The following is a 27906-nucleotide window of genomic DNA, read 5'->3' as shown; positions in this document are numbered from 1 at the left end:
CCGGTTCTCACCCAACTTCCATTAAGGATTTGGGGCAGGAGGTGCAGAAGTTGCGTGCGAGCAGCTAGAGGGAGCGGAACCCCGAGGCCGGCGTGCGGGTGTGCGGGAGCCGAGCACAGATCGGGCAAAGAGCGAGGAGCGCGGCATGGAGCGTCCGGCGCCCCGTGCCTGCCTCTCCCTACTGTGGGGCTGCGTGCTGGGCGCCGTCGCGGCGCAGGGCAAGGAAGGTGAGTGTGTTCCCGGCGGACGCCCCAGCCCGACGCAGCCCGGGCAGCCGGATTCCCCGACCTCCGCGCCTCCCGGAGTCCCTCGACGCGCGTAACTTTGGAAACGGACCTGGCGCCGCTGGGTCCCGGCGCGCGGGCTGCGATTGGGACGAATCTGGGACCCCCCTCCCGGGGTTTTAGGGGCCGCGGGGTCTAAGGGATAGCGGCCTGGGAGCGGGGAGCTCGGAGGCCGCCGAGAAGGGAACGCGACACGGGCCGCGTGGTTGCAGCCCCGGCGGCGGCTTCAGGAACGCGTCCTGGCGGGGTGCGGGGGTTTCTTGGAGAATGGGGTGGCGGGAGGGCTCTCCGTGCGCGGACTCAGCCTCTTGGTGACCTGAATTCACTAACCCGTTTGCTTCGATTTTGCGAAGGCATTTCTGTGGAGGCCCCTCGTTTTGGGGAGGGGGCTTCGGCTGGCGGGGAGCACGCTGCGGAAGTCCCTGCTCCCTGAGATTTTCTCCACGCCCCCTTTTCCCTCCAGTCCGGGACGGGAGCGCGAGGGGAGTTTCGGGCCAGTCTGCCCACGCGCAACTATTCCTTCTTCCCACCCCGCACTGCCAGGCTCGGGGGGCAGGTTCGCGGCCGCGAATGCGGACAGGAAGTCCCAAAGTCAAGCGTTCTGAGCAAGTGGGTGACTCAGAAAGAGGAAATGCGGCAGGTGGGGGCGCGGCCTCGCAAGGTGTGGAGCCATCACCCCACGGCCACCAAGGTGTCCGGGCACCCGAGGCTGAGGACTGAATCACTCACCCCCCGCCCCGGAGCTCCCAGAATGGCGCTGGGTGAGGGGACCACAGACTTTGCCCTGGGCTGGCTGGTGCGTGGATGAGGGCTTTGCCGCTCAGCTAGGGTCCAAGAGAGAATGGGGGCTCCTGCTCGCGGCCAAGGATCTTGCTGTCCAGCCAGCAGAGGCCGATTTCAGTTTCCAAAAGTGAGAACAATTTTTCCCCGCTTGCCTGAGCAGGAGGCTTCCGCAGGCTCCACCAGGGGGAAGTGCAGAGGAAACCCTGGCCCTGTGAGAAGTTTCCTTGAGCCTTGCCTTCTTTTTCCACCTACCAAACTGAGGCTGGAGGCTTGGCTCTTGCAAGTTGGGAGGTACAATCAGAGCGGGAGCTGTTGGGGGAGGAGGTGTGTGGTGGCATTCTGTCCCAGATCAGTCTGGAGGTCTTGGTACCCAACTTACAGGAGGCATGGGTGGCAGGGATTTCTGTGACCCTCCATACCCCCTACTCCATCAGCTTTTGGTCCTCCCCCTTCCTTGGGGATTGTGGTTGGAGAGAAGGGGAGAGACAGCTGGAATCACTACAGACCTTTCTCAAAGGCTGCCGGTGGGGGCGGGGGGATTAGGCTGGCCTGTCCCCGCTGGGCGATTGTTATCCTGCCGCCCCAGCCAGCAGCCTGGAAGCCTGGAGCTGCCTTGTCCCTGTGTTCCCGTGTTGAGCCCTGGATGACGAGCCCCCTATTTCCATGGGGTGGGGGAGGACAGGGTGTGTATTGCAGAGCCCTGGGACGGGGCAACGTTTCTGTGCAGGCTTCAGGAGTCACTCCTTGTGAACGACTCCAGCAGGGAGGTGTGCCTTTGGCCCCGGGGGGTGGGGGGTGGGGGGGGGGTGTCGGGAAATGATGGCCCAGCTGGCAGCTGCTGTTTTATGTTCTTTGGGATCCAGGCTGGATGGGGTAGATCTGCCTAGGGGTGGGTTGCAGGGGAGAGGACGCACGTGCCCCTTTCACCTTAACCCAGGCTGCTGCTCAGTACCCTTCTTCTTTCTCGCCCCCCTCCCCGTGAGTAGGGGAGCCAGGCTGCATTTGGAGACTCAGATGGAGCCTGTTAGATTCTCAACAGACACTGAATCTTTCAGAAGGGGAAACTGAGGGAGGCCCAAGCCCTCACCAGCCAGGGCCATCTGCACAGTGAGGGTCAGATCTGAGCATCTGGCTTCTTGGGCTGCCAGAGCCCAGGGCCCCTTGCCTTGTGGTTTCATGGTGGATTTTCCCGAGCAGCAGGAATAGCTGGGCAGGGGTAGCGGGCTTACTGGCTTGAGGTGGCTGATGGGAAAAGGCCTGGAGAGTGCTCAGGAGGCCTGGAAAGTCCTTGGCTTCTTGATTCTGTAAGAGCCTACTTTTTTTTCTTCAACCCCCCCCCCCCCCCACATAGCTTATCTTCACCTGAGGGTATGCTGGTTGATTTTGAGAGAGAGGGGAAAGAAGGGAGAGAGAGAGGAGGGTGGGAGATGGAGAGAAACGTTGATGTGAGAGAGAAACAATAGGTTGCCTCTTGCATGTGCCCCTACCAGGAACTGAACCCACAACCTAGGCATATGCCCTGACCAGGGATTGAACCTGCAACCTTTCAGTTTATGGGATGGGATGATGCTTCAACCAACTGAGCCATACTGGCCAAGGCTCCCCCAGAGTCTCTTGCCTACCCCTTTAGCCAGTCTTGGTTAAGGAGGGATGGGGAGCCAGGGAGGTGACACTAGGGGAGTGGGTCGTAGTTTTGCATTTGCACCTACAAGGGCGACGGTGATGATGGAACTTAAAGCAGAGAAGGAGGCTTTCCTGGGGCTGGGGTGAGGGACCCAGGGCTCCTGGTTGAGCCCTGCCCAGCCCAGGCCTCTCAGTGAAGCCTTCTGGGGAAGCTGAGGGGCCCCCAGAACCACCCCCCCCCCTTCAGGGAAGCAGGTGCCTCAGTCCCTGGAAGGGCTGAGGAGAGAGCCGCACCCGAGTCAGGGCGGAGGGGCCGACAGGGCTGGGCTCCTGTTCCTGGTGATCGGTTCTAGGGAATTTCCCGGGAGGGGGCTCCTTCCTGTGTGAAGGCTTTTTGTCCACTCAGATTGAGCCCTGTGATACTTCTAGAGCCAGGACGAGGGGCTGGAAGAGGAGCCTCTGGCAGGGGTGGTGGGGGTCCCTCTGTGTCAGGTTAACCCTTCAGTGCCTGGGAGCCGATATCCCCCTCCCTTGGGCCTGGACTGCAGCTTCCTCTCTGTCTGGGGAGGGCTGTGCAGGACTGTGAGGAGCACTCCCTGTCGTCCTCCGACCCACCCAGCCGGAGCCAGGAACCTCCAGACTGCTTCCTGTGTAGCCGGAACATTCCATTTATTAGAGGAGTTAGTGAGTTTTCCAAGCCTGGGCTCTGGGCATGTCTGAACATATCCTTGCCCCATCCACCCTCCAGCCCCCCTACCCAGCCCTCACAGGCTTGGGGCAGGTGCCACATCGGATTTCCGATCCCTTGTCTGGGCTGCCTGACCCTTCCTAGAGAGATCTGGCCCTGGTCTGCAGTCAGGTGGTAGTGCCTCGCACCCAGGACGTAAGTCAGGACAGCCGGGCAGTCTCACCTTAGGGAAGGATTTCGGAGACTCCTGTCAAGTCCCTTGCTTGACCCCCCTCACCCCTCTCTCCAAATCAGGCCCCACTCTGCTGCCTGCCTGGAGCCCCACCCTTAGAGTCCTTCTCCCGGGTCCTGGCCTTCAGGCATGCTGCTTCTTAGGCCCATATTGCTTGTGCTCCGGGGTCCAAAGGAAGGGGTACTTGGTCCCTTACCCTTTCCAAGTTAGGGCTTTGCCCTCTGAGTCTGGGGACCTTGCTTAGGTTCCATGCCTCAGCTTCCCCAGTCTCCTCGTCCTCCAGGGTGGGTGGCACTTGTTGGCAGCTACCTGGACTTTACTTGGGAATGGAGGAGGGGCAGTACCCAGGGTTTTGGGACTTGGCTGCCGCCATGGAGCCTTGCAGAGAGCCAGGGTGGATGGATGGGAGCTGCTAGATCTAAGGAAGCCCCTGGCAGTGAGTCCCTCCCTCAGGTTCCAGCTGCCTCTCTAGGGACAGCATTGTCCTGAAACCTGGTCCCTCTGGGCCTGGAAATCCCCTCTAAGGGTTTCCATTCCTGGCCCCACAGGCATCCGTGACCGAGCAGTGGCTGGGGGATGAGGGACAGGGCAGCGAGAGCGGCTTTCCCGAGGAGGGGACCTTGCCAGCTGTGTATATCTTTGGGCCCCTCCTAAAGGCCCCTGTGGGTTCAGGGCTTTATCCCGCCTGCTCTGTGGCTTTTGTGGTGGGAAGATCAGTTTCCAGACACCCCCCGCTGGTTCCCCCTCCCCTCCTTGGAGCCGTTCCCACCTGCTAACAGCCCTCCCTCCCTGGAGTGCCAGGAGACATGTGTGTGGGTACATATGTGTGAGGTGGGGCTGAGGGTCTTTCATGCTGGGGGCAGGGGATGGGCAGAAGTGGACAGAGAGCACCCAAAGCCTGCTTGCGTGTGAAGTGTGGCCCAGAGGCCTTGTTCCAGGGAGCAGACACGGCAGCATGGTGTCACTTAACAGCCCAACCCTGCTGGCCCCAGCTCTCTGCCCAGCTGCTGTCCCCCCGCTGGGCTGAGCTCTGTCCTGCTGTGCCCAGCTGGAGGCTGACAGAGAGGGTGGCGTGACTGGAGCTGTGGCCTAGGAGATAGAAGGCCTAGTCCTCACCCAACCTGCTCTGTGACTTTGACTGGGTCCCATCCCTTCCCTGGGCCTCTGTTTCCCTATTTATTAAGGGGTGAGTCTCTTGGATATGGTTGACCCTATATAGTGAGGTTTCTCTCTGAGGGCTGAGGAAGCCAGCAAGGGTTCTTGGGGATCCTGGGGGACTCTCACCTTTTCTACCATGGCCTGACCCATAGAGATACCCCCAAACTTATTGGCCTCCTCTCCTGTCTCTTCCAGTTGTATTGTTGGACTTTGCTGCAGCTAAAGGGGAACTCGGCTGGCTCACACACCCATATGGCAAAGGGGTAAGGCCTCAGGGTCGGGTGGGGGCATGGGAACGGAGACACTGAGACCCAGGGGGGATGGGGCCAGCCTACATCAAACAGCTCAGCCAGGGCTCATACTTAGTGTCCTGCTTCTCACACCAGGCTTAGAGGTAGCCATCCCAGGGTGGGCTGGGGGTTGGAAGGTGGTAGGGAAGGCACCTGAGAGGTGGAAAGAGCTGGGAGACAGCTGAAGGCCCTAGCAGAGCAGAGACCCTTGGATGCCTTTGAAGGCTGATGGTCAGGGCGACCATCTTGGGAGGGAAGGGGTTAAAGGCTCCCCTGTGTCTTCCAGGTTCCAGTGCAGGAGGTGAGGGGTGAGGGGGAGACAGGGAGCAGTGGCTCCCAGGTGCCTACGGCCCCCAGCCAGGAAAAGGATCAGATTCCTTACTGCTGGGCCCCTCTCTCTGCTCCCCTAGCTGTTGCTTCCCCTTCCTGCTTTGGGCTGAGCTGGTTTTGCCTCACCCCCACCCAAGTTTTCTACCCTCTGCTCTGGACTGTTAGGACCAGGACTGGAGGGCAAGATGCTGGGGTCCTTCCTCCAGCTTTGCATGACACAACCATGTGCTCTTGAGGAAGATATTGCTGCTCTCTACAGAGGGGGGCCTCAGTTTCCCCCTCTGTATAATGGATTTGTCCTTGCTGAGTTTGTCCTGGGGCCCTTAGCCAGGGAGAAGTGTATCTCCAGGGGGCTAGTTAGGACAGTTCCCACTGCGGGCCAGATCTGTGTGAGTTAGGTGCTTGTTCCCGAGTCACCTTAGCTCTGAGGAGGCCTGGGGTATAGCTCTAGCGGATTTCCAGGATTCTGGAATGTCCAGCTGGGAGGGATCTCAGGCCATTTAATCTAACCTAGTCATTATACAAAGTGGGAAACTGAGGCCTAAGGGCATTTGCGGTCTTGGCCTATGTCACACAGTGCAGCCCAGGCCTCTCTCCTTGGCCCCTTTGCTTTCATTCATTCATTCATTCATTTATTCATTAAATACTTTCTTGAGCACCTGCTCTGTTCCAGGTAGGCCCTGGGCATACAGAAATGAATTAGACACAGTCCCTGCCCCAAGGAGTTCAGAATCTAGCATGGGAGCCAAATGTAGGTATTACCATGTCGGTGCCAAGTATTGCAACAAAGGGGACATGAGACTAGGAGCCAGAGAGGGACACTTGGCCCAACCTGGGAAGTCTTCTTGGAGGAGGCTGAGCTTTGTTCTGAGGAGGGAAGAAGATGCACTCATCTGTCCCAAAGCCAAAACCTGCGTGATGGGGGATCACTGCTGCTTCTGACTTAACCTCGTCCCCTGCCCCTCACACTCACCTACGCACACGTACACAGCGAGCAGTAACGCTGCTGCCGCCAGCTGCCTCCTGACCGCTCTTCCGTCTTGCTCCACCAGGCAGTGTGCTCACATGTGTAGACATTCTGTCGCTGATCCTCACAGCGATTCTGTGAGCTGATCTTGTCCCCAGTATGCAGATGTAGACTTCGAGGTACAGCGAGCTTCAGTGATCCCGCTGAGGTTGCACAGGGCCCCCAGTCTCTAGCCCCAACTCACAGTCTGCAGTACAGGGTCAGTACCATGGCATCGGGGTCAGAAACACCGGGGGGTAGCTCCTGGCTCAGTACTTCTGGTGTGCGTGGGTGAGAGGCAGCACCTCTCAGGGCCTCAGTTTCCTTCCCTGTAGAACGAGGATGGCAGGAACTGACAGGTGTCTTCCTGATGCCCAGCTCCGCCGCCTGGGCAGTGCCTCTGGGCCTCAGGTTGCCCCCGGGCACCTGCCCGCACTAACCTGTCTGCCCCACGCAGTGGGACCTGATGCAGAACATCATGGATGACGTGCCCATCTACATGTATTCCGTGTGCAATGTGGTAGCCGGCGACCAGGATAACTGGCTCCGCACCAACTGGGTGTACCGCGGCGAGGCCGAGCGCATCTTCATCGAGCTCAAGTTCACTGTGCGTGACTGTAACAGCTTCCCAGGGGGGGCCAGCTCCTGCAAGGAGACCTTCAACCTCTACTACGCCGAGTCAGACGTGGACTACGGCACCAACTTCCAGAAGCGCCAGTTCACCAAGATCGACACCATCGCACCCGACGAGATCACGGTCAGCAGTGACTTCGAGGCCCGCCATGTGAAGCTGAACGTGGAGGAACGCTCTGTGGGGCCGCTCACCCGCAAGGGCTTCTACCTGGCCTTCCAGGACATTGGAGCCTGCGTGGCGCTGCTCTCTGTCCGAGTCTACTACAAAAAGTGCCCCGAGCAGCTGCAGGGCCTGGCCCGCTTCCCCGAGACCATCGCAGGCTCTGATGCACCCTCCCTGGCCACCGTGGCTGGCACCTGTGTGGACCACGCTGTGGTGCCCCCCGGGGGGGACGAGCCCCGCATGCATTGTGCGGTCGACGGCGAATGGCTGGTGCCCATCGGCCAGTGCCTGTGCCAGGCAGGGTACGAGAAGGTGGAGGATGCCTGCCAGGGTGAGTGACGGTGCAGGGGTGGCAGGGAAAGGGGGTGCTGGGGTAGAGGACGTGTTCCCAGGCCTTACTCTGGGCTCTGAGACCGTGGGACCATGGTGAGGTCGTCTGTTCTGACGTGCAGTGGTTCACTTGGTGGAAATTGCAAAGCCTTCCTGGACTTTAGGTTTTTCGCTTATAACTGGATTCATTCATTTGCTGAGAATGAATGAATTGAGAAATGAATGATTTGAGGCTAGTATGGAGGTTATGAGCAAGGACTCTAAGACAAGAATGCCTGGCATCAAATCCCAGCTCTAAATGAGCTGTGTGACTTTAAGCCAGTTCCTTAACCTCTCTGTGCCTCAGTTTTCTCCTCTGTGAAATGGATGGAGATGACATAGTGCCCTTCTTGTAGAGTTGCTATGATAATTAAATGACTTAATGCTCGTAAAGTGATTAGGTCAGTGTCTGACACGTCAGTGCTTTAAGTGTGGTTGTTATTTTTGTTCCATCCCACAAGACTGTCTTGAATATCGACTGCATGTGTGCCAGCACTGTGGGCACCAGGGAGAGTCCCAAGGCCAGTCCCTTCTCTGTTAACTCACTGTGTGACCTTAGGCAAGTCACTTAACCTCTTTGGGTCTCCAGCTCCTTTTTTGTACATGGCGGTAAGTAAATGGGACACAGGATTCATATCCCCTGGCTGCACATAAGAATCACCTGGGGAGCTTTTGAAAAATGCCTGTGCAGGGGAAAAGGTGGAGGGGAGACATAGGGTCTACCCACCACCCGGACCCTCCCCAGGGCTATAGACCCAGATTCTGTCACTGGGGCTTCTGCTGGTGACAAATCAAGCCCAGAGAGGGAGCCGATTAACTCAGACTGTCTCTGGGAACAGGACCTGGGCATTGGCGAGCTCATGTGGGGAGGCTGTGGCTTGGCACAGTCAGGGCCTATGACAGCGGAAATCTCTACAGCAACGTGGGTTTTTTTCAATGGGTGATTTTTTTTCTGGAAAGGGCTGTGGGGCAGGGCATTTGTGGAATGCGGGCTGACCTTTGGAAGGCCAGCTCATCCCCTTTCTCTGGGAGCTTCTTTGCTGAGATAAGCAGGGCGTTGAGAAATTGGGGGTTAGTCCCTGCAGTTGTCGCACCTACCCGCTGGGCGACCTTGGGTAAATCTCTCTTCATCTCTGGCCTCAGGTTTCCTGCCAATAAAACGCGAAGTTTAAGTTGAACAGCTGACTTTGTACTTGGTTTTTAGCCATGGATGATCCTACAACCGATGAAGTGGGTTAAAGTGTTGGAGGAGACTGCACCCCTTTCTGATAGGCCTCCTAAAACGCTTGTCTCCTAAAACAGATCCTCAGAACCTTGCTTAACACAGTTTGCAAACCCTCGGATGAGAAAATCCCTCAGAACCTTTCCGGCCATAAGCCTGTGGTGTAATCTCTGTTCCTGCCCTTCTTACCACCTGGTGGTCCTCCCAGCTCCCCTTTGCTGAGTGAGGTGGCCCCCCTGCCTCCTGATTTAGGTAACCTCAAGTGCACACTCCCTGTTTCAGACAATGACCGTGGGATTTGGGGGGCGGCGGGGGGGAGCTGAGGCAGCCCAGTGGGTTGAGCAGACTCCTCCTACATGACATCCTCACACAAGAATGCGGGGGTGGGGGTGAGGGGCCGCTGAAAACTTTCCACAGGCTGGTGATTCAGGCCCTGTGGAGATAAGTGGATGGTTGGGGTGGGGTGGGCCCTCTCCAGGAAGAGGGGGGTGGCCTTCCCTCCTCCGGAGGTGGTGGGTCAGGATTCTGGCAGGCTTTGTTTGTGAAGAGCTAGCAAGCCCCAGTAGGGAGGACTGGCTCCCAAGAGCCAAATCTTGGACTTCGCTGGTGGGACCCTTTCAACTGCCAGCCACCTGTTGCCTTGCTTTTCCCTCCTTGGGATCCCACTATCAAAATTCCCTTCCGTGTGCTTTCGGGGCTCTCTGTATGCCTGGGAACTTCCAGCCCACCTTCTCTGTACCCCTCCAGATTCTTCCCAGCCGCTGCCGACTGTGATGCTGACAGAGAGAATAACAGTAACTTCCATAACAGGTGTTCTCCAAGGGCAGGCACGAGCTCGGCAAATGCTTTGCCTGGATGCTCTCGCTGAGTTCACACCACCTTTCTGAGAGATAGAGACTGTTATCAATCCTATTGAACAGACAGGGATCTGAGGCTCAAGAGAGGCTCAGAGACTTGCCTGGAACCACGTAGCTGAGATGTGGCTGCATCAGGATTTGAGTCCAGGCCGGTGTCCAGGCTAGAGGATGGGTCAGGAAGTGGGGCGGGAAATGACCAGTTCCTTTGGAATCCCTGACTCAGCTCTCGGCCTTAGGGGCAGCTCTCAGGGCAGCCCCAGGATGGCAGGTCTGGTGCAGGAGGTTAGGTAATTGGCGGGCGGTCACTGAGCATGTTGAGGGAGAAATTGAGGGAGGTGCAGGGTATGCCCCCCCCCCACTCTCCACAGGGCTGTAGACCTGGATTCTCCCACTGGGGCTTCTGTTGATGACAAACCATGCCCAGAGAGGGGGCGTGGGTACCCGAGGTCACCCAGCACCTGCTCCAGGTTATTCCCAGAGTTTGTTTCTTCTCAGGGGTCTTTCCCCAGGAAGTTGGGAGCTCAGGAAAGAGTTAAATGGACAAAGGAAGGGGGGTACCTCCCAGGTGCTGTGTTGGACAGGTGGGCACACTGCCCGGAGAGCTCTCGGGAGCTATGTCAGGAATGAGCCAGTTCCGCTCCAGCCGCCTCCACCCTGTCCCCCATCCCTGCCTGGAGGACAGTGGAGTCACTCAGGCTGACAGTCGTCTCCCCTGGGGCTGCTTTGTCTCCCTGTTCGGCTCTGCTTCCTGTGCTGGCATTGGCAGCTGAGTTGGCGGGCCCCCCGGCTGGCGCCTCTGCCATGGGGACTGCCGGCCAGGTGAGCAGGTGGCCAGCGGCTTTGGCCAGAGACTCAGCCCAGCAGCTGGGAGGCCAGAGCTGGAGGGAGGGGTGGCAATGGTTTGGGAATTCCCTCCTTGGAGACTCCTGCTTTCTTAAGGTGCCCAGCCCCTTGGGAGCATCCCCTCTCCACGTTAGTTTCTCTATTCCTGGTTCATAGGGACACCCCATTCCAGGTACCATGCTAAGCATTTCACAAGCAAGGTTTTCTTCCATCTTCACAAACAACCCAGTGGGGCTGAGGACTTTATCCCCACTTTACAGATGAGGAAACTGAGGCCCAGAACATGGAAGCAGTGACCAGTAGCCAAAAGAGCTGGGGCCTGGTGTAGGTGGGGCAGTGCACTGTCCCCACTTACATCTGGTATGTGTCTTTCTACACGCAACAGTGGGACTGTGGTGAGTCCCCTCTGGGCCTCCACGAGCAGGGTCCACTTCCTGTGACTTCCTGCTGTGGCTCAGTCTGAGAACCTGGATTGCTGACCTTGTGACTTACCCCATGTGGCAAGGAGCAGAGTCCTAGCACTGGCGTCCCGAGTGGCCCGAGCCTGGCCTGGGGTCTGTGGCTGCAGAGGAGGCATCCCCTGGGCAGGGGATGGCTCTGGTTGAGATGGTTCTTAGGCAGCGGGGCCCTGGGCTGTGGCGGGGGCCCTGCTTTGTCAGGACCTGGCTGGGGGCTCTGTGTGCACTTGTGCTTGTTCCCTCCCTGGGGAGTGCCACCAGGCCTCAGCTCTGTGCAATTACCTCTGGCCTGCAGAAGAGGGTGGGCCGTGGGTGGCAGTTCCCCCTCTACTCTTCCTGCTTTGTCTACAACACCCTCAGTTCACACTGGGGGCAAATTCAGGGGCTGGCAGCTCCTTGGGGAAGCCCCTCCCTCCCTCACCGGAGGTGAGTGGGTCCCCAGAACGGAAGGAAGGAGGTGAGGGAAAGCAAATAGGAGATAAAAGGCTGGTGGTAGGGAGAGAGCAGGAAGCTGGGAGACTGGGGGAGCCTCGGTGCTTATCATGGCTTGGTAGAGGAATGCGCCCCAAGATAATTCCCCAGGGTGTGTGTGAAAGGGGCAAGGTGCTGGCAGCCGTCGGGGTCAGGGGGACACCTGCTTCTGTGGGGACAACGGGGCCTGCCCTGGAGTCAGAAGCTCAGGGCCTGGAGTTGCCAGTTCCCCTCATTTGCTGGGTCAGTAACTTACGGGTTGTCATTGACAAAGTCCACATCCTTGGGCTACGGTGGTGCACCCCAGCTAGACATGGCTTGGGGAAGTGACTGGCCCCATGTGAGTTGCCACCATGACCCCCTGACCTTCTGACCTCACCACCATTAGCCTGGGAGGTGGTTGGGCCTGGGGGGAGGAGCTCTGCCAGGGGCTGGATTTGCGTCACACTAGAGGGCGTCTGTCCCTGAGTCACCCCACGCTGCCACCTGAGGGGCCAGCACTGGGAACTGGAAAAACCAGGGTGCAACTCAGGGTGCAGCCACTGTGCCCTAGTTCCCCTGCTCAGAGTGGCCGGGGCCTGCCGCGTGACTGGGGCCAGAGAAGGTCCCCACAGCTGTGCCAAAGCCAGGTGCTTGGGCCAGGCAAGCGGGTGTCCTGGTGTGCCTTCCCCCCCCCCCCCCGGGGTCTCCCTGGGCACCAGAACACTGCTCACTCCTCTGGTCCTGGAGCGCATGTTTAGTGTGCACGGCGTAGCTTCTGCCCTTCACTCACACATGTAGTCATTCATCCGTCCAGGCGTTAGTGAGCACCTACTGCCTGCCGGGGCCCTGTGCTGGGTCATCAGACACGGACTCCATTGGGCTCCATTCCTGCTCCCCAGGAACTGCCAGTCTCATAGAGGCTCCTAATATGTGCAGAAATAATTTCAGATGGAGCTCTAAAACCAGGCTGTGAATTCCCCTGGAGCAGAAACAGTGTTTATCTCTCTCACCACAGTATCCCAGCACCCAGCGTTGTGCCAGATGCGTAGGAAGTGCTCAATTTCTGTTTGTTAAACATAAGATTGAGTAATAGATGCCCTGATGGGGCAGAAGGCAGCCAGCAGTTGGGCAGTCAGGAAGGGTCATGTGGAGGAGCTGTATAAGCCCCAAGCTGGGTATTGAAGGGTGCATAGGAGTCTGCAGGTTGGCTAAGGGACAGTGAGTATCTTGTATATGTGGCTGGGTTCTGAGTGTGTGTGAACACCCAGTGTGTGACCCCTGTCCCCACTTGTCTGCCCAGAATGCCAAGAAATCCAACCAGACAAAGTCAGGAGGACACAAGAACTCGCTAGTGTCCTACACGTGAACTCTGAGGCCCCAGAGAGCTGGCACACTCTGGCGTGGCCCCGGGGACAGCCCCTGGAGCTCTGTGGTTGGAGGAGGGGGCAGCACATTCTCATCAGGCAAGCACATGCCCTGTTGATGCTGCCTCCCCACTGTATTATCTGGCACATCCGCAGCGGAAATCTCTCCAAATTCCCTCTTTCCTGCCTGCAACAGGCGGGCCACCCCCAGGCTCTGGGGCCAAAGAATGGAACCTGACTCTTCCCCCACTTCCTCCTCCTGGCACAGGGCGGGGCGGGGCTGGGGAGTAGCTGCGTGGTGTGGAGTAGGGGGGCTCGTGGTCCCCTCCCCAGCCTGAGAACCTGGGCTGGGAAGGTATGATCGTGATTCTAGAGGCCCTTGAGCACCCATCCCTGCTGAGATTGGGCCTCCTGCAGCCAGCACTTCCCCAGGGTGTAGGCCCCTGGCAGACAAGGCAGAGCCTCTGGGGGAATTGAAATCCTGGGATAAACGTGGCTCAGCTTTCTAGAGTCTCATTTTCACTTGAAGATTTGGGAGAGGAGAGAGTAGTTTTGTATCCTCAGAGATAGGAGGATGAATGCAAAATACACATGGATTTCTTAAATGCAGTAGGAGACTTGAAGGATCTTGGGGCTTGAAGGAGGCCTCTTTGGCCACCCCAACCAACGCCCCTGGGTTTGGTTCCACTCTTTTCTTTCTTTGTTTCTTTTTTAAACTTCTTTATGTTTTTATTATCTTCTAAAGATTTCATTTTTTGGTAATCGTTCCGAGTGGCGCTGTAAAAAAGAAAAAAGAAAAAAAAACAAAAGAAAAAAAAGATTTCATTTTTTTAATTTTAGAGAGGGAAAGGGAGGCAGAAAGAGAGGGAGAAACATAGCAATGTGTGGTTGCCTCTCACACGCGCCCCCTACTGGGGACCTCGCTTGCAACCCAGGCATGGGTCCTGACTGGGAATCGAACCGGTGACCCTTTGGTTCACAGGCCCATGCTCAATCAACTGAGCTACACCAGCCAGGGCTGGTTCCACTCTTATCTTCGCATAGGACATAGTGTGCCCAGTGTGAGAAGACCTATGTTAGGAGTACCCCCTTCCCTTTCCAGCTGCTCTGAAGTCAGTCTTGGGGTTTTCTGGCTCTTGAAGCAGGCCAGGCCCCATCTCCTCTCTCTTTGGGCTTGTTCCAGAACATCGATTCCTCTTTGCTCTGAACTGAGACGCTCATGCGAAAGAAGAGGGGCTCCAAGTCCAACATCCTGGGCTTAGGTTTTGGTTTTGGGTCTTAGGAGCTTGCTGACCTTGGACAGGTTGTTTTACCTCTCTGCACATCAGTTTCCTCACCTCCAAAGAGGAGTGAATGGTAACAGTGCCCAAGTACAACAGGCTTATTGTAAGCAAATGCCAAGTGCTTGGCCCGGAAGCTGCACAGAGCAGTTGCTTAACCAGTGGTCAGTGTTTGTTATTGGGGCTCCAGGCTCAGCACAGAGCAGGAGTTGGGTCTCAGGGCCCCTCTGTCCTAGACAAGCCCCCTTTCCTACAGCGCGTGCCCAAGCTGTTTCGGGGCCTGTGCTGAGGTTTGGGGTCCAAGTGGAGGAGGTGAGAGAGACTGCTGGGATGGTCCCCATGTCCCTCCTATAAGAAGAGTCATTTACAGGAAGTCATTTGTCCAGTGACCTTTGAGTCCTGCCCCCGACTCCCAGGCCCCCACCCACCTCTGCTTGAATAGGGGACTGGGTGGGAGGGAGACTTTGTCCGAGATTTTTCTCGACAGTGCAGATCCGACTGCCATTATCCTCTCCACCAGACCTTCAAAGGCCCTCGTGGCCCTCAGGACGAAGTCCCAGCGCCTTGGCCTTGCAAGAAAGGCCTTTCTCATTCCAGTTCCTGGAGAGACCGCTCGCTCAGCCTTTGCTGCCTGCCGCTCCCCGCAGTTTGTGCCCACGAAGCCACTCATGAGTTCTCTAGTCTTGCTGCTTCTCACCCTAACCCTCCCGATATCTCTGTCCTGCTGAACTGCTCAGCCTCTAAGCCCCAGCTGAAATGCCTCGTCTAGGGCTCCTCAGACCTCGGGCTGCGGTTGATTCTGCCCCCTTAGCCCTTTGCGCACGCCTTCATGGCCGACGTTGCCAGAGGCCCCGGCTCCCTGAGGTCAGGGCCCATGCCTGGCACAGGGCCGAGCACAGAATAGAGGACCAGGACACTGGGGTTGGAAGTGCCCCAGGTCCCTCACCACAGATTAGGTCAAAGGAGGGTGTTGGTAATTTAGGGCTCTAGAAGAGGTCCCTAAGGTGACCCCACTCCACTCTGGCCCATCCAGATGGCCCTGCACAGTACGCCTCGTATCTGGGCAACTTCCTGCCTGTGAGTCCAGGACAGAGCTTGGGCCAGGGGCAGGATAGGGCAGTGGGAGGAAGAAGCCTCTGGAGTCAGGTGCCTGGGCCCCTAGCTGGCCCGGCCCTGCCAGGACAGGACCCACCATGGCGGGAGGAAGAGCTGCTTCCTGGCTGCCTTTGTGAGCGGCGGAAATGACTTGGTCCTGGAAACAGATCCAGAGAAAACGCTCGGGGCCTGGCCTTTCCTGCTTCCTGGTGGCCCTCGGACGGGAAGGCAGTTGGGTGTTGAGTGAGCGGAGCACCTGCAGGGGTGGCACCCTGAGCTGGTGTGCCTGACCAGTCCGTCAAGGTGGTCGTGGTAGTCACCAAACAAACCGTGAAGAAGACACAGTTATTGCCCGGGGCAGCCCAAAGTCCAGGTGGGGGCCCGTTGGGCTGGTCCGCACAGATTCAAGGAGATGCGGCGTGCCCTGTCCAGTGCGGAGCCAGGTGTGGGATGGGACTCGTAGGAAGCTGAAGAGTGAGACGTGGGCCTTGAATGCCCGGCTCAGGGCTGTGGTGCTTCCTGCAAGAGCCGGTGGGGAGGGGTGCAAAGGTTTAGAACAAGAAGATGAGGCATTTCCCGAGTGCCCAGTGAGAGCTGGGTACTGGCCATGCATTCTCTCATCAGAAGACGCTGTACGTGTGAGAATGCAGACCCAGAGAGGTTTAGTGACTTGCGTGGGGCCCCATGGCCAGGGGTTGGAATGGTTGACTGTGGTGGGACTGGGCTGACCCCAGTGCTGTCCCTCCCTGTTTCTGCCAGCCTGCTTGTCTGGATTCTTCAAGTCTGAGGTATCCGAGAGCCCCTGTTTGGAGTGCCCAGCACACACCCTGCCATCCCCCGAGGGGGCCACCTACTGTGAGTGTGAGGAAGGCTACTTCCGGGCCCCGCAGGACCTGCTCTCCACGCCCTGCACACGTGAGTCTGCTGTGGTGGGTCGGGAGGTCCACTGAGGTGGGTGTGGGCTGGCAGTGGCCCTGTCCAGGACTCCCAGGGTTCGAGCTCTGCCCTCTGCCCTCTGTGTAGGCCCGCCCTCTGCCCCAAGCTACCTCACGGCCGTGGGAATGGGTGCCAGAGTGGAGCTCCGCTGGACGCCCCCGCTGGACAACGGAGGCCGTGAAGACATCACCTACAAGGTGACCTGTGAGCAGTGCCTGCCCGAGTCGGGCGAGTGCAGGCTGTGTGAGGCCAGCGTGCGCTACTCCGAGCCACCGGACATGCTGACCCGCACCAGTGTGACAGTCAGCGACCTGGAGCCCCACATGAACTACACCTTTGCCGTGGAGGCCCGCAACGGCGTCTCAGACCTGGTGGCCAGCCGCAGCATCCGCACCGCCAGCGTGAGCATCAACCAGACAGGTGAGGACCTGCTGGTGGTGGCTGTCACCCAGGTGGGGCTTCCGGGGAGAGGACAGCCACCAAGGGCTCACAGAGGGGCAGCGGCAAGTAGTTAAAAGCGCAGTCTCTGGAGTCGCTTCGGAGATCTGTGACCGTGGGCAAGTGGCCTGACCTTTCCGAGCCTCAGTTTCCTCACCTGTAACATGGGGATGGGTAACAGGGCTATTGAGAAGACTTAATACATTCTTCTGTGTAAGACTCTTCGAACGGTGCCTGGCCCACAGAAAGGAGATAGCAGGAGGGGGCTGTTATCTTATTTTTAGTATCTGTGCCCTTATAAATGCTCTCAGGGCACCTCTGTGCTGGCCGTGGGGGGCCGGGGCTCCATGCTCTGGAACGGGAGGTGAAGAATCCCAGGCTGGGCTCTTAAGAGCCTGGGCTGTGGATGGGTCTGGGGGCACTTGCCCCCCGCCCCGGGCGGTTCCTCACACCCCTGCCACACCCACTGCTCTGTCCAGAGCCCCCCAAGGTAAAGCTGGATGACCGCAGCACCACCTCGCTGAGCGTGTCTTGGACCATCCCCCTGCCACAGCGTAGCCGTGTGTGGAAGTACGAGGTCACCTACCGCAAGAAGGTAACTCACAGAGGGTCAGGGCTGGCCCCAGCTGATCACATAGATGCTCCCTGTGCAACAGCCATCCAAGGAAGCTCCATTCTGCAGATGGGGAGACTGAGGTCTGGGCTCTTCCTGAGTCAGCCCTCTCAGGCCAGCACAGCAGAGATTTGTGGGAGAGAAGGCACAGTGTTGTTGAATTGCCAGACGAGATAGTTGGGGGTTGGGGAAAAGCCAGGTCTTGGGGGATCAGGCAGACCGGGGTTTGAGTCCTGGCTGTGCATTTGCTGCCTGTGCCTGCTTTGAGCCCAGTTTCCTCCATTGTAAGGGGAGCATCAAGTTCGCTAGCATAGGCGAGCTAAGCTGGAGTGGCCTCTGGTGGGCTGAGCGAGGCTCCTGCCGGCCCTCATCGTCTGCCTCTGCACCCACTGGCCCTCCGCAGGGGGACTCCAACAGCTACAATGTGCGCCGCACTGAGGACTTCTCCGTGACCCTGGACGACCTGGCTCCGGACACCACCTACCTGGTCCAAGTGCAGGCGCTGACGCAGGAGGGCCAGGGGGCCGGCAGCAAGGTGCACGAGTTCCAGACGCTGCGTAAGTCAGGCACCAGGGTGTGAGCTGGGCCAGGGCCCTGGAGTGGTGCAGCTAGGACATCCTGAGAGGAGGAAATGGGTCAGAAGACTTGGAAACCCTCCCTCCTGGTCAGCCTGATTCTGGGGCAGCCCTGTGTGGGTTGACAGCCTGGGGAAGGGGCTGAATTGAGGGCTGGGTGGGAGGGGGCCCAGGGGCGTTGTTGTGGGAGGGACAGGCATGGGCGTTGGCACTGGCAGACCCACTTCAAATCCTCCCTCGTGGAAAGAATCCCACACACCCAGGAGTGCCCACTGTATTCCCCGGAGAGGCCTTTCGTTGCCCATCTGTGAAATGGGAATAAAGACCCTTATGAACCACCACAAGTAAAGGAATTCAGCACATGTCTTGGGTCCCTGAAGTGGGCCTTGGGTGCATTAGGGAGTGTGGAGTCGGTGTTGGGGGGCACCCTTGTCATCGGGTGGTCTCCCCCGACAGCCACGGAAGGATCTGCCAACATGGCGGTGATTGGCGGAGTTGTTGTCGTTGTCGTCATGGTTCTGGTGCTGGCAGGAATCGGCATCTTCATCCTCCGCAGGTTCGTTGGGTTCAGGTGGGACACAGACGGGTGGGGACCTCAGTTTCCTGTCTGGAAAACGGGCTGATGGTATCTGCTCTCTGCCTCGGGGGGTGTGAGGATGCCAGGAGCTATGAAGTGCTCAGCCCAGCTCCCAGCATGCCGAAGGGGCCTGGGGCACAGCAGTCATTGTCTTTGCTCTTGTTATTAACGGTGTGTCCACACTTCCCCTGGACACGTGGGCAGGAAGCACCAGAGAGCGCTAATGAGGAAAGCCCTCGTTTTGGCCATGACAGGGCATAGATCCCAAGGAGCAAGCCCGCCTGCTCACTTCCTCTCTGCCCTGCCCCAGCCTTCCCTGTGCCCTCTGCCAACTGGGCAGGGTGCTGAGCACACTCAGTCCCCACTCAGGGCCAGAGCAGGCTGCTGACCTCCCTGTGTGTTTGGTCCCTGTGGGGTTCTCAGGAGGAAGAGCCTGCGGACCCGCCAGTCCTCGGAGGACGTTTACTTCTCCAAGTCAGGTGAGACACAGCTTCCTCTGTGCCCGTCCCCCCTGTCCCCACTGGCCCCCTTAGCTCCATGGCAGAGACAGGGGGCAGCTGGCAGCCAGGGCGCTCCCTGGACTTCCCGCAGCAGTGCAAAGGGACTGAGTTGGAAGCTCCGTGTCCCACGGTCTGGTCCCAGTCTCCTGGCCCCAGGTCGTGGAGCCACCTCATCCTCCTTTAGGGCAACCCTTCCTAGGGACCCTCCCTGACCTGCCTGTAACCCAGCCCTCCTTCCCCTTCCAGAACAACTGAAGCCCCTGAAGACATATGTGGACCCCCACACATATGAGGACCCCAACCAGGCCGTGCTCAAGTTCACCACCGAGATCCATCCATCCTGTGTCACGAGGCAGAAGGTGATTGGAGCGGGTAAGTTTGGCACGCCTGTGGAGGGGCCTGGAGTGGGTTGGGAGTGTCTGGTCTGGGCTGACCAGGGCGCTCTTCCCCCTTGCTGGCTCGTAGGAGAGTTTGGGGAGGTGTACAAGGGGACACTGAAGGCATCAGGGAAGAAGGAGGTGCCTGTGGCCATCAAAACGCTGAAAGCTGGCTACACAGAGAAGCAGAGAGTGGACTTCCTCAGCGAGGCCAGCATCATGGGCCAGTTCAGCCACCACAACATCATCCGCCTGGAGGGCGTCGTCTCCAAATGTGAGCCTCGTCACCAGGAGTGTGGTTGGGGGGCCCTTGGGGAGGGCCTGACCCACAGGGGAGTGGAGAGGCACCACCCACTACGGTCCCCAAACGGGGCCTCTGTCTGTGGCTGTTCCCACACCATCCACACCCACCACTGTGCCCACGCCCCTGTCGGCGCTGTCCCCTTACACCTGTGTCCACCCCCACAGACAAGCCCATGATGATCATCACTGAATACATGGAGAACGGGGCCCTGGACAAGTTCCTTCGGGTAAGGGCGTGGGCTGGGGTGGCTGGGACCTGTGGCAGCAGGCTTGATGAGGGTGCCCTGCTAGGCTCGGGGTGGCTGGTGGCTGGTGGCTGGTGGCTGAAGCCTGTGCCCCGGCAGGAGAAGGATGGCGAGTTCTCCGTGCTGCAGCTGGTGGGCATGCTGCGGGGCATCGCGGCCGGCATGAAGTACCTGGCCAACATGAACTACGTCCACCGCGACCTGGCTGCCCGCAACATCCTCGTCAACAGCAACCTGGTCTGCAAGGTGTCTGACTTCGGCTTGTCCCGCGTGCTGGAGGACGACCCTGAGGCCACCTACACCACCAGTGTGAGTGCCAGAGGGCTGTCACCACCAGGGTGGGGGGCTTGAGGGTGAAGCAGCGTTGGCCCTGCATGGGGTCCTCGCACCTGCACACCTTGGGTGTGGACCTGAGGAGGCAAGAGTGCCATAGAGAGTAGGGGGAGGGGCCCCGACAGCAAAACCTGGTCTGGCTGCAATAGTCCTGCGGCCGATCAGAGGGGACAGTGGTGACTGGGCCTGGGTCCCCTGCAGGGCGGCAAGATCCCCATCCGCTGGACAGCCCCGGAGGCCATTTCCTACCGCAAGTTCACCTCGGCCAGCGACGTGTGGAGTTACGGCATTGTCATGTGGGAGGTGATGACGTACGGCGAGCGGCCCTACTGGGAGCTGTCAAACCACGAGGTAGCCCCCTCTCCCAGCCCAGGCCTGCCCTGGGCCTGAACCGAAACTCCTCACTCATTCCCAAACCCCAAGGGCGAGGCAGAGAAGAGTTTAGGGGGCCAGCGTTCATCTGGTATAGACCATCCATGGGTTTGTTCAGTCCGTGTTTATTGAAAGCCTACTGTGTGCCAGGCCTTGTGCGGGGCTCCAGACCCAGTCTCTGACTATAGTGAATGGAAGGACAAGGGAACCAGTCTGTGGCGTGTACGTGCGTGTTTGTGTGTGCGTGTGCGTGCATGCGTGTACATTCATGTGTACATGCACCTGCGTACACATGCGTGTGTGGACACATGGGGTGTGTGTACATGCCTGGTGCCTCACCCAGCCTGGAGGTCTGGAAGGCTTCCCAGAGGAGGTCACGTCTCTGCTGAGACAAAACACAGTGAGGCAGCTGGGGACACAAGGAGGCAAAGAGCACTCCAGCCGGAGGAGGCAGTTTACAGTATTGATGTCTAGAGACTGGAGGGAGGCTGCCTGCAGGGCGCCCAGCGTGGCTGCCACCTGGGGTGCCCTGTGAGAGATCCGGGGCCGGAGTCCCTTCCTCCATGGAACTCTGGAGATGGCCCCTTTGCACCTGCCCTTTGTGTGGCTCTGAAGGCTGTGTGTCGCCCCAAGAAAGGAGACCCATCCCGTCTGTCTCTGGGGCTCCCCTTCTGTCCTCTGCCCACCTCCACGCACTGGTGCTCCCCTGGGGACCTGCATGGGTTTGGTGGCTGTGAAGGCACCCTGACCATCCTGCCGCTCCCCTGCCAGGTGATGAAAGCCATCAACGACGGCTTCCGGCTGCCTACGCCCATGGACTGCCCCTCCGCCATCTACCAGCTCATGATGCAGTGCTGGCAGCAGGAGCGGGCCCGCCGCCCCAAGTTCGCCGACATTGTCAGCATCCTGGACAAGCTCATCCGAGCTCCCGACTCCCTCAAGACCCTGGCTGACTTTGACCCCCGGTGAGTCCCATGCCCTCCACCTGTGGCAGACCCCACTTTTACTCCTGAGCTGCTTTGGTGTCGTGGCCAGCCAGGGTGAGTGGGCGAGGGGCCCAGAAGTTATGCGTGGGCTTTACTTAGAGGGGACAGGGGCTGGCTCGGGTACCACTAGTTACAGCCACCAGCACTGTGGTAAGTGTGCCGGGCATGGCGCTCAGCCCTCACATGTTGTAACTCATTTAAACAACATACAGGTGGGCCCAGAATCATCCGCCTTTTGTAGATGAAGAACTGAGGCCGGGCTATTAAGTACCTTCCATGCTGGCAAGTGGCCAGGCTGGGACTGTGCCTCTAGGCAGCTGAGTCTCTGTTAACGTTGCTCTGTTTCGTGGTTAGTGGTCTTGTCAGTGGGGTAACGGGGCAGTGTAAGCTACAAACCCTGGGTGCTCCCAACATGCCAGGCTGTCTCCCTGAACCTACCTGACTTGGCTTCCCCGTTGCCCAGATGAGGAAACAGGCCCAGGGCAGCTGGGTGAACGGCCCAGGTTAGGGGGCTGCAGGCTCAGGGCCCAGGGAGGGCTGGGTGCTCAACCCCTGACCGGAGGGCGGGCGGTTTGTGTTGCAGGGTGTCCATCCGGCTGCCCAGCACCAGCGGCTCGGAGGGGGTACCCTTCCGCACGGTGCCCGAGTGGCTCGAGTCCATCAAGATGCAGCAGTACACGGAGCACTTCCTGGCGGCCGGCTACACGGCCATCGAGAAGGTGGTGCAGATGACCAACGAGTGAGTCGGGCTCTCCCTGTGCTGCGCCCCTGCTCCCACTCCCAGTTCCACGGCCCACCTGCTCCTCTCTCCAGCCTCCTCCCTCTCCTCTTTCTTTCTCCTCTTCTTTTGGGGAGAGAGGCTTTGCAGGACGGGCAGATCAGGCCGGCTGCCAGCAATTCTGCTTGGCTACCGCTTCTTCTGGCGTCTTTTTTCCAGAGAGGGAAAATAATGGTAATTGTCATAACAGCAGTTGCATGTATGGTGCATGGGCCACGTGCTGGCCCCGCGTGTGAGCCCCTTGAATCAGCCCCCGTGCTAACTCGGCAGGCGGGTCCCGTCAGTGTTCTCCATGGGCAGGTGAGGAGCGGACACAGAGAAATGCAGTGACCTGTCCAGGGTCCTGCAGCCACTAAGGACAAGGAGGATTCCAGCCGTGGTCCATCAGGGTCCAGAGCTCAGGGACCACGGAGGTCCTCAGTGGAGAAACTGAGGCTCAGAGATTACATGGCCTTCTTCAGGCCACATGGTTCATAGCTGGGAATCTGGGAAAAGGATGACTTCCCTTCACAGCCATTGCTGATCGAGTGCCCTGTTTGCCTTTTGAATAGATGCTATTATCACTCCCCCATTTCACAAGTGGGGAATCTGAGGCTCCGAGGTTACATAGCTTGCCTAAGGTCACACAACCTGTTAGAGGCAGTGTTCCTCTCCAGGATGCTGAGAAGAAATGGCCAGTGCCCTTGGACACCCTGGCGATGCCCAGGAGAAAGGGCCCAGGCCAGCCTCTCCCCGGCACCTTTCCCCACGTGGCTGGCTGTCATCCCCGTGCTCCAGCCTGACAAGAAGTGCCAGTTACCCTTGTCCAGTCCTGGGTCTGTCCTTTGTCAGGCTGTCCTGTGGGAGTTCATCTCTCCTCCCAGCTCCAGCAGCAGGGACCTTTCCCAGCATGGCCTTGGCAGGGACACGTCTTCCCACCCCAGGAGGGAGGAGACATTATCCTCTTAGCCTTTTGTGCTTCTAAAAATAGTGGTATGTCCCCCAATGGCCGCACTTGTACAGGGTCCAGGGTCATGGAGGGAATGGGCCCTAGGGCTGGGAGGTTTTGGGAACCACATGCAGGGGACAACCCCAGCCTCCCACAGTTCAAGGTCACAGAAGTTCTGGGATTTGGGCCTGTCCGTGAACATTCTCCAGAGCCTCTGAAGACCGCTCAGCTGGGCTTCCAAATTGCTAGTCTAGGCCTCTGAGACCAGGCCGTGGCCCGTCCCAGGGGGTGGCTGGGGATGGGCGTCTGGAGAGGACAGAGCTGACCGGAGAGAGACATGGAGAGGGGGAGGGAGGAGACAGGTCCCAGGATGTCTTTGGTTGCCAGCCAGCTGCAGGGTCCCAAGCTTGCTGGGTTCAAGTGCCACATTTGCCACTTCCTAGCAGGTGACCTTGGCCAAATCTGGCTCCATCTTTGAGCCTTGGTTTTCGTTTCCCCGTTGTGGGGATTGCATGGGTACAAACACAGATCACACGCCTGGTACACAGTAGGGGCTCAATCCTCTATACCCTTGCTTCCTGCCCACAGCCCGTGGGCCAATGCCCGGTTGCTGGGCCCCCCTCCTTGTCCCTGGAATCCTGGAACAGCCCCCCTCACTCCTCCGGGGGCTCCCACCAAGGACAGCGCGCGGCTTCTCTTATGGGTGAGCAGGGCTGAGGGCACGCGAAGGGCTTACAGGAAACACATGCTCTCAAAGGCTTCCCAGAATAGCCCGGGGTGCTCCTCGGCCAGTTCCTTTCCCACGAGCAGGGACAGGGCTGTCTTGGATGGATGGAGCCTCAGTGTGTGTGCGTGCGTGTTGTGTTTTGAAAAGGCCTGGATAAAGGCAGGAAGTCATTCCACGCTCCCTCCTCCTCCCACCCAGCCACTGGTGCTCAGAGCTGGGGTCTGGCCGATTCACACCATCGCTACCTCCCTCTTCGTTTGAAATGAATGAGATAAATGGGGATCTCAAAGCGCTTCTTCAACCCGAAGGCTGTGTCTGCCCATGCTGTGGACCCCGGGGGGAGGCTCTGAGCCGGTCTCAGGAGAATTCAGCTCTTTCTCCGCGGGGTCCAGATTTAGGCCTCGAGGTCCTTCCCCGCCCTGTGTCTTCCCTGCTTCCTACACCCGTCCCAAGGGGCAGACTGCACGGTCCCCTGTGGTCCTGCAGTGGCTGCCTTTTCTCAGCTGGGACACTCACCACGCTGTTATTTTGGAGTCACAGAGATTCTAGCCAGACTAGTGGTTCCGAGTGGTCTCTTTTTCTTTCTTTTTTTTTTTAAGATTTTATTTATTTTGTAGAGAGAGGGGAAGAGAGGGAGAGAGAAAGGAAGAGAAACATCGATGTGCTGCGAGAGAAACATTGATTGGCTGCCTCTCACACGCCCCCAGCTGGGACCTGGCCCACAACCCAGGCATGTGCCCTGACTGGGAATCAAACCAGAGACCTTTCGGTTCACAGTCCGGCACTCAGTCCACTGAGCCACACCAGCCAGGGCCTAGATGGTTTTGAGGAACAAATGAAAGCAGTGGTTTTTGTACCCCAGAAAAGTGTTCATCCTCACAAAAGGCCCCGTTCAGTGTCTGAGGTCGCTGCCTACAGCGTCCACTGAGCGGGTGGGGACAGGCTGATGGGTCTTCTGGTCTCCGCATGCCCTCAGCATAGGCTTGGCGCTGATGGAATGCTTGCTGCGTGAATGGATGATCAGGCACGTGAGGCCACTTCTCACCCCCCTCTCCTTGTGTCCAGGGGGCACATAGTAGGTGCTCCCTGGGGGTGTGTGTGGCCTTTGAATCCCCTGGGGCCAGCACTGGCATTGCAAGTGCCCTGGAAACGGTGGCCTCGCCCATGCGTCTCCTCACCCCCATGATGGGAGCTGATGGGAGGGACGGCCCTGGACCCCCGAGCGGGTAGTGGAGGCAGGTGCATCTCTGTGGCTAGGAAATGAGCAGGGGAGTCTTGGGGGGCTTTGTGTTGAGAGGGAATGGGGCTGGGGCAGGTGGCTCACCGGCATCTACTCAAAGCCCTTCATTTTACCTATAAAGAAACGGAGGCCGGAAGACAGGACAGCACTGCCCAAGGCGTCGACGAAGTCCGGGCCTAGAATTTGGCCTCCTGCCTCCCAGCTCAGGGCTGTTGCCTCCTAGATGGGCTTTGGGCCTCGGAAGCAACCTCAGCTCCCACCTTGTCCCGTGACCCATGCCAGCCTGGGTGACGGCCTGAAGCGGCCCGGGCGGTGGCTCAGTATCCACCAAAGGATTCATTCTTTCATTCACTCAGCAGACACTCCTTGAAGACCTACTGTGTACCAGGCCTTTCCTAGACCTCGGGAGGGCGCAGGGCTGAGGGATGGGCCCAGGGGATCAGAGCTCAGCCATTGCCCTCCTGTAGCTCACAGAGCCCACAGGTTCTTAGACCATGCATCAGGGTCTTCGGGGGCTGATAAAATGCAGACCCCCTGCCACACCTTCAGAACGGCAAGGCCAGGGAGTCTGGAGGTGGGCCAGGATCCTACCTTTCCCCCCAATGTTTCTCTGGGAGCACACGATGAGACCCCTAGGGGCGGGGAAAACAGCTCTTCTTTTGTAATACCCCCAACTGTGTAGGTTCGAAGTGGCACTGCAGCAAATAGGAAGTTCTCCCAGGTGTCCGACTCCTGGCCTTCCTGCTGCAGTGGGAGCCGCCAGCCCCTCCTGGAGGTCCCTGAGCCACCCTCCCCACTCACCTAGGTGTGCCCTCCCCGCTCAGCACTCCTCCGAGGGCTCCCAGAGCCGGTGGGAAAGTCATGTCTCCGGAATTGCCCATGGGAGCTTGCACCATATAATTAGCTCCATTTACAGCCAGGAGACGGCCCGTAAAAACCTGGGTGTTTTCATGGGTTTGGGCTGGTGGGTGAGGACTGCCTAGGAGAAAACTCCCAGAGTGAGCAATAGCCGGCCCGCTCCAGGGCTCCGCAAGCATAGGTGGTTTTATGAGGGGATGGAAGGGCATGGGGGTGCGGTGCAGCGCTGTGGGCTCCCAGGCACACCTTTCTATCTGGCACCCATGCCGCCTTCCCCCTCTGCCACCAGTTTCCGGGGTCTCCCACCCTCCAGGTGGACACCAGTATCCCATTGCACAGGTGAGGAAATTGAGAGTGCTGAAGGGAAAACACCTGCAAGCCCCTCTCATTAGGGACCAGCAGGGTTTTGACCTTCACGGTCCCTCAGCAGGTATTGGAGGGAATGGGGGTGGAATGAGTTGAGGGCTGGGAAGAGACCGTTGAGCATCAGCCTTAGAGGGTCCCTGCCCCTCCTTGTGGATGGCCTCCAAACTGGGAGGAAGCCTTAGCTGGGGACAGCGGGGACAGACTTGAGGTGGGAGAGGGAATGCAGTCGATGTCCACAGCTGGTTTGATTCCCAGCTCTTCCACCTCCTAGCTGTGTGACTTTGGGGCAGTCACTTTACCTCTCTGATCCTCAGGCTTCCAATCAACACAGTGAGCGTGGGGGGGGATATAAGGGGACTAAATGGTAAGGGGAAAAAATACATTGAAAATTTTTTTTTAAATGAAAAGAGCGCCTGCCTCACAGATAGATAATCCTGCCAATTTGGTGTAAAGAAAAAACTGCTCACAGTTGGTGCTTGTGTAATTTTCTTAATTTTGTCCAGGTTAGCCAGCTTTTGGGTATAGGGAGGCCTCTGCCTAACTGGAGCTCACATTCCCCCAGGGCCCCAAGGCTGCCTCGTCTTCTCCCCGCCTTGGCCTCCCTCCCACAGCTGCCCGCCTCTTCACGTCAGCCCCTAACTCTCCCTCTCTCCTTCCCACCCACAGTGACATCAAGAAGATCGGGGTGCGGCTGCCCGGCCACCAGAAGCGTATAGCCTACAGCCTGCTGGGACTGAAGGACCAAGTGAACACAGTGGGGATCCCCATCTGAACTTCGACAGGGCCTTGCGTGCCCCTCGGCCAAGAATACTTGAAGAAACTGTGGCCTCCCTGCCAGCCCTGCGCCTGGCCACGAGGGACCTTATTTATTTCTAGTTGTTTCTCATTGGTGCCACCCTGAGGCCTCTGTTCGGGGCAGGGGGCGGCTCTCAGCGACAGACACCCTGGCCTGAACTGAGGAGACGCTCAGGGATCCTGGGCCGGGGGGCTTCTTTGCCCACAAAGGACAGCCAGCCGAGCACTTAGCAGGCGCCACGTGTATGAAGTGTCCTGGGGCAGGTGGGAGCCCCGCAGAGACCTTTGGACGTACGCGTGGGACATTTCCAAACTGGCCTCCCTTTCGCCGTCTCGGGAGGTGGCCACAGGAACAGGGTACGTCGAGCCCCACCCTCTCAGGAGAAGAGGACAGACAGCAAACTCTGCTGGGTGAGACCCAAAGTAGTTCCCCCACCCTCTAGTGCCTTCTGCAGACCCCCAGGCCCTGTCCTCAGCCCCCGTGGGCCAAGCCCTTGCCTCCACAGGGCCCTCCCAGGATGCTTGGTTGTGTTGAGGTTTTTTAAATATATATTTTGTACTTTGTGGAGAGAATGTGTGTGTGATAGGGGGCCCGGCCAGGGCTTGGGACAGAGGACAGCCAGTGTCAGACACTCCCAGGCTGGGGGTCGGTCCATCCATCTCTTGCCGATTTACGACAATATCATTACTCCATCAGTGTTAATGATTTTGTTTTGTTGATTATTTTTTTGAACCTTAATTTATTACTTTTTTATATTTATTGTTAGGAAATGACTTATTTCTGCTCTGGAATAAAGGTGCAGATAGATTATGCTGATCTTGGCTTTG

The 27906-nt window shown here is 58.5% G+C and overlaps 1 protein-coding gene across 2 annotated transcripts; it reads left to right on the top strand.

Moving 5' to 3' along the window:
* EPHA2 (EPH receptor A2) lies at positions 1 to 27906 on the top strand. 2 transcript variants are annotated; one of them, XM_024554261.4, is made up of 17 exons: positions 1 to 227; positions 4964 to 5031; positions 6852 to 7521; positions 15891 to 16046; positions 16155 to 16487; positions 16985 to 17100; positions 17522 to 17675; positions 18150 to 18249; positions 18694 to 18749; positions 19017 to 19142; positions 19236 to 19421; positions 19616 to 19677; positions 19795 to 20004; positions 20230 to 20379; positions 21172 to 21365; positions 21970 to 22125; positions 26950 to 27906. In XM_024554261.4, the coding sequence occupies exons 1-17, from the start codon at positions 146 to 148 to the stop codon at positions 27053 to 27055; spliced, it is 2925 nt and encodes a 974-aa protein (XP_024410029.2). In that variant the 5' UTR covers positions 1 to 145; the 3' UTR covers positions 27056 to 27906. The 2 variants fall into 2 exon arrangements, with proteins under 2 accessions (XP_024410029.2, XP_053776432.1); XM_053920457.2 differs by lacking the exon at positions 1 to 227 and adding an exon at positions 850 to 1045.

The sequence above is a fragment of the Desmodus rotundus genome, chromosome 3 (assembly GCF_022682495.2).
Source record: "Desmodus rotundus isolate HL8 chromosome 3, HLdesRot8A.1, whole genome shotgun sequence".
NCBI lineage: Eukaryota > Metazoa > Chordata > Mammalia > Chiroptera > Phyllostomidae > Desmodus > Desmodus rotundus.
This window is presented reverse-complemented; position numbering and strand designations above follow the sequence as displayed.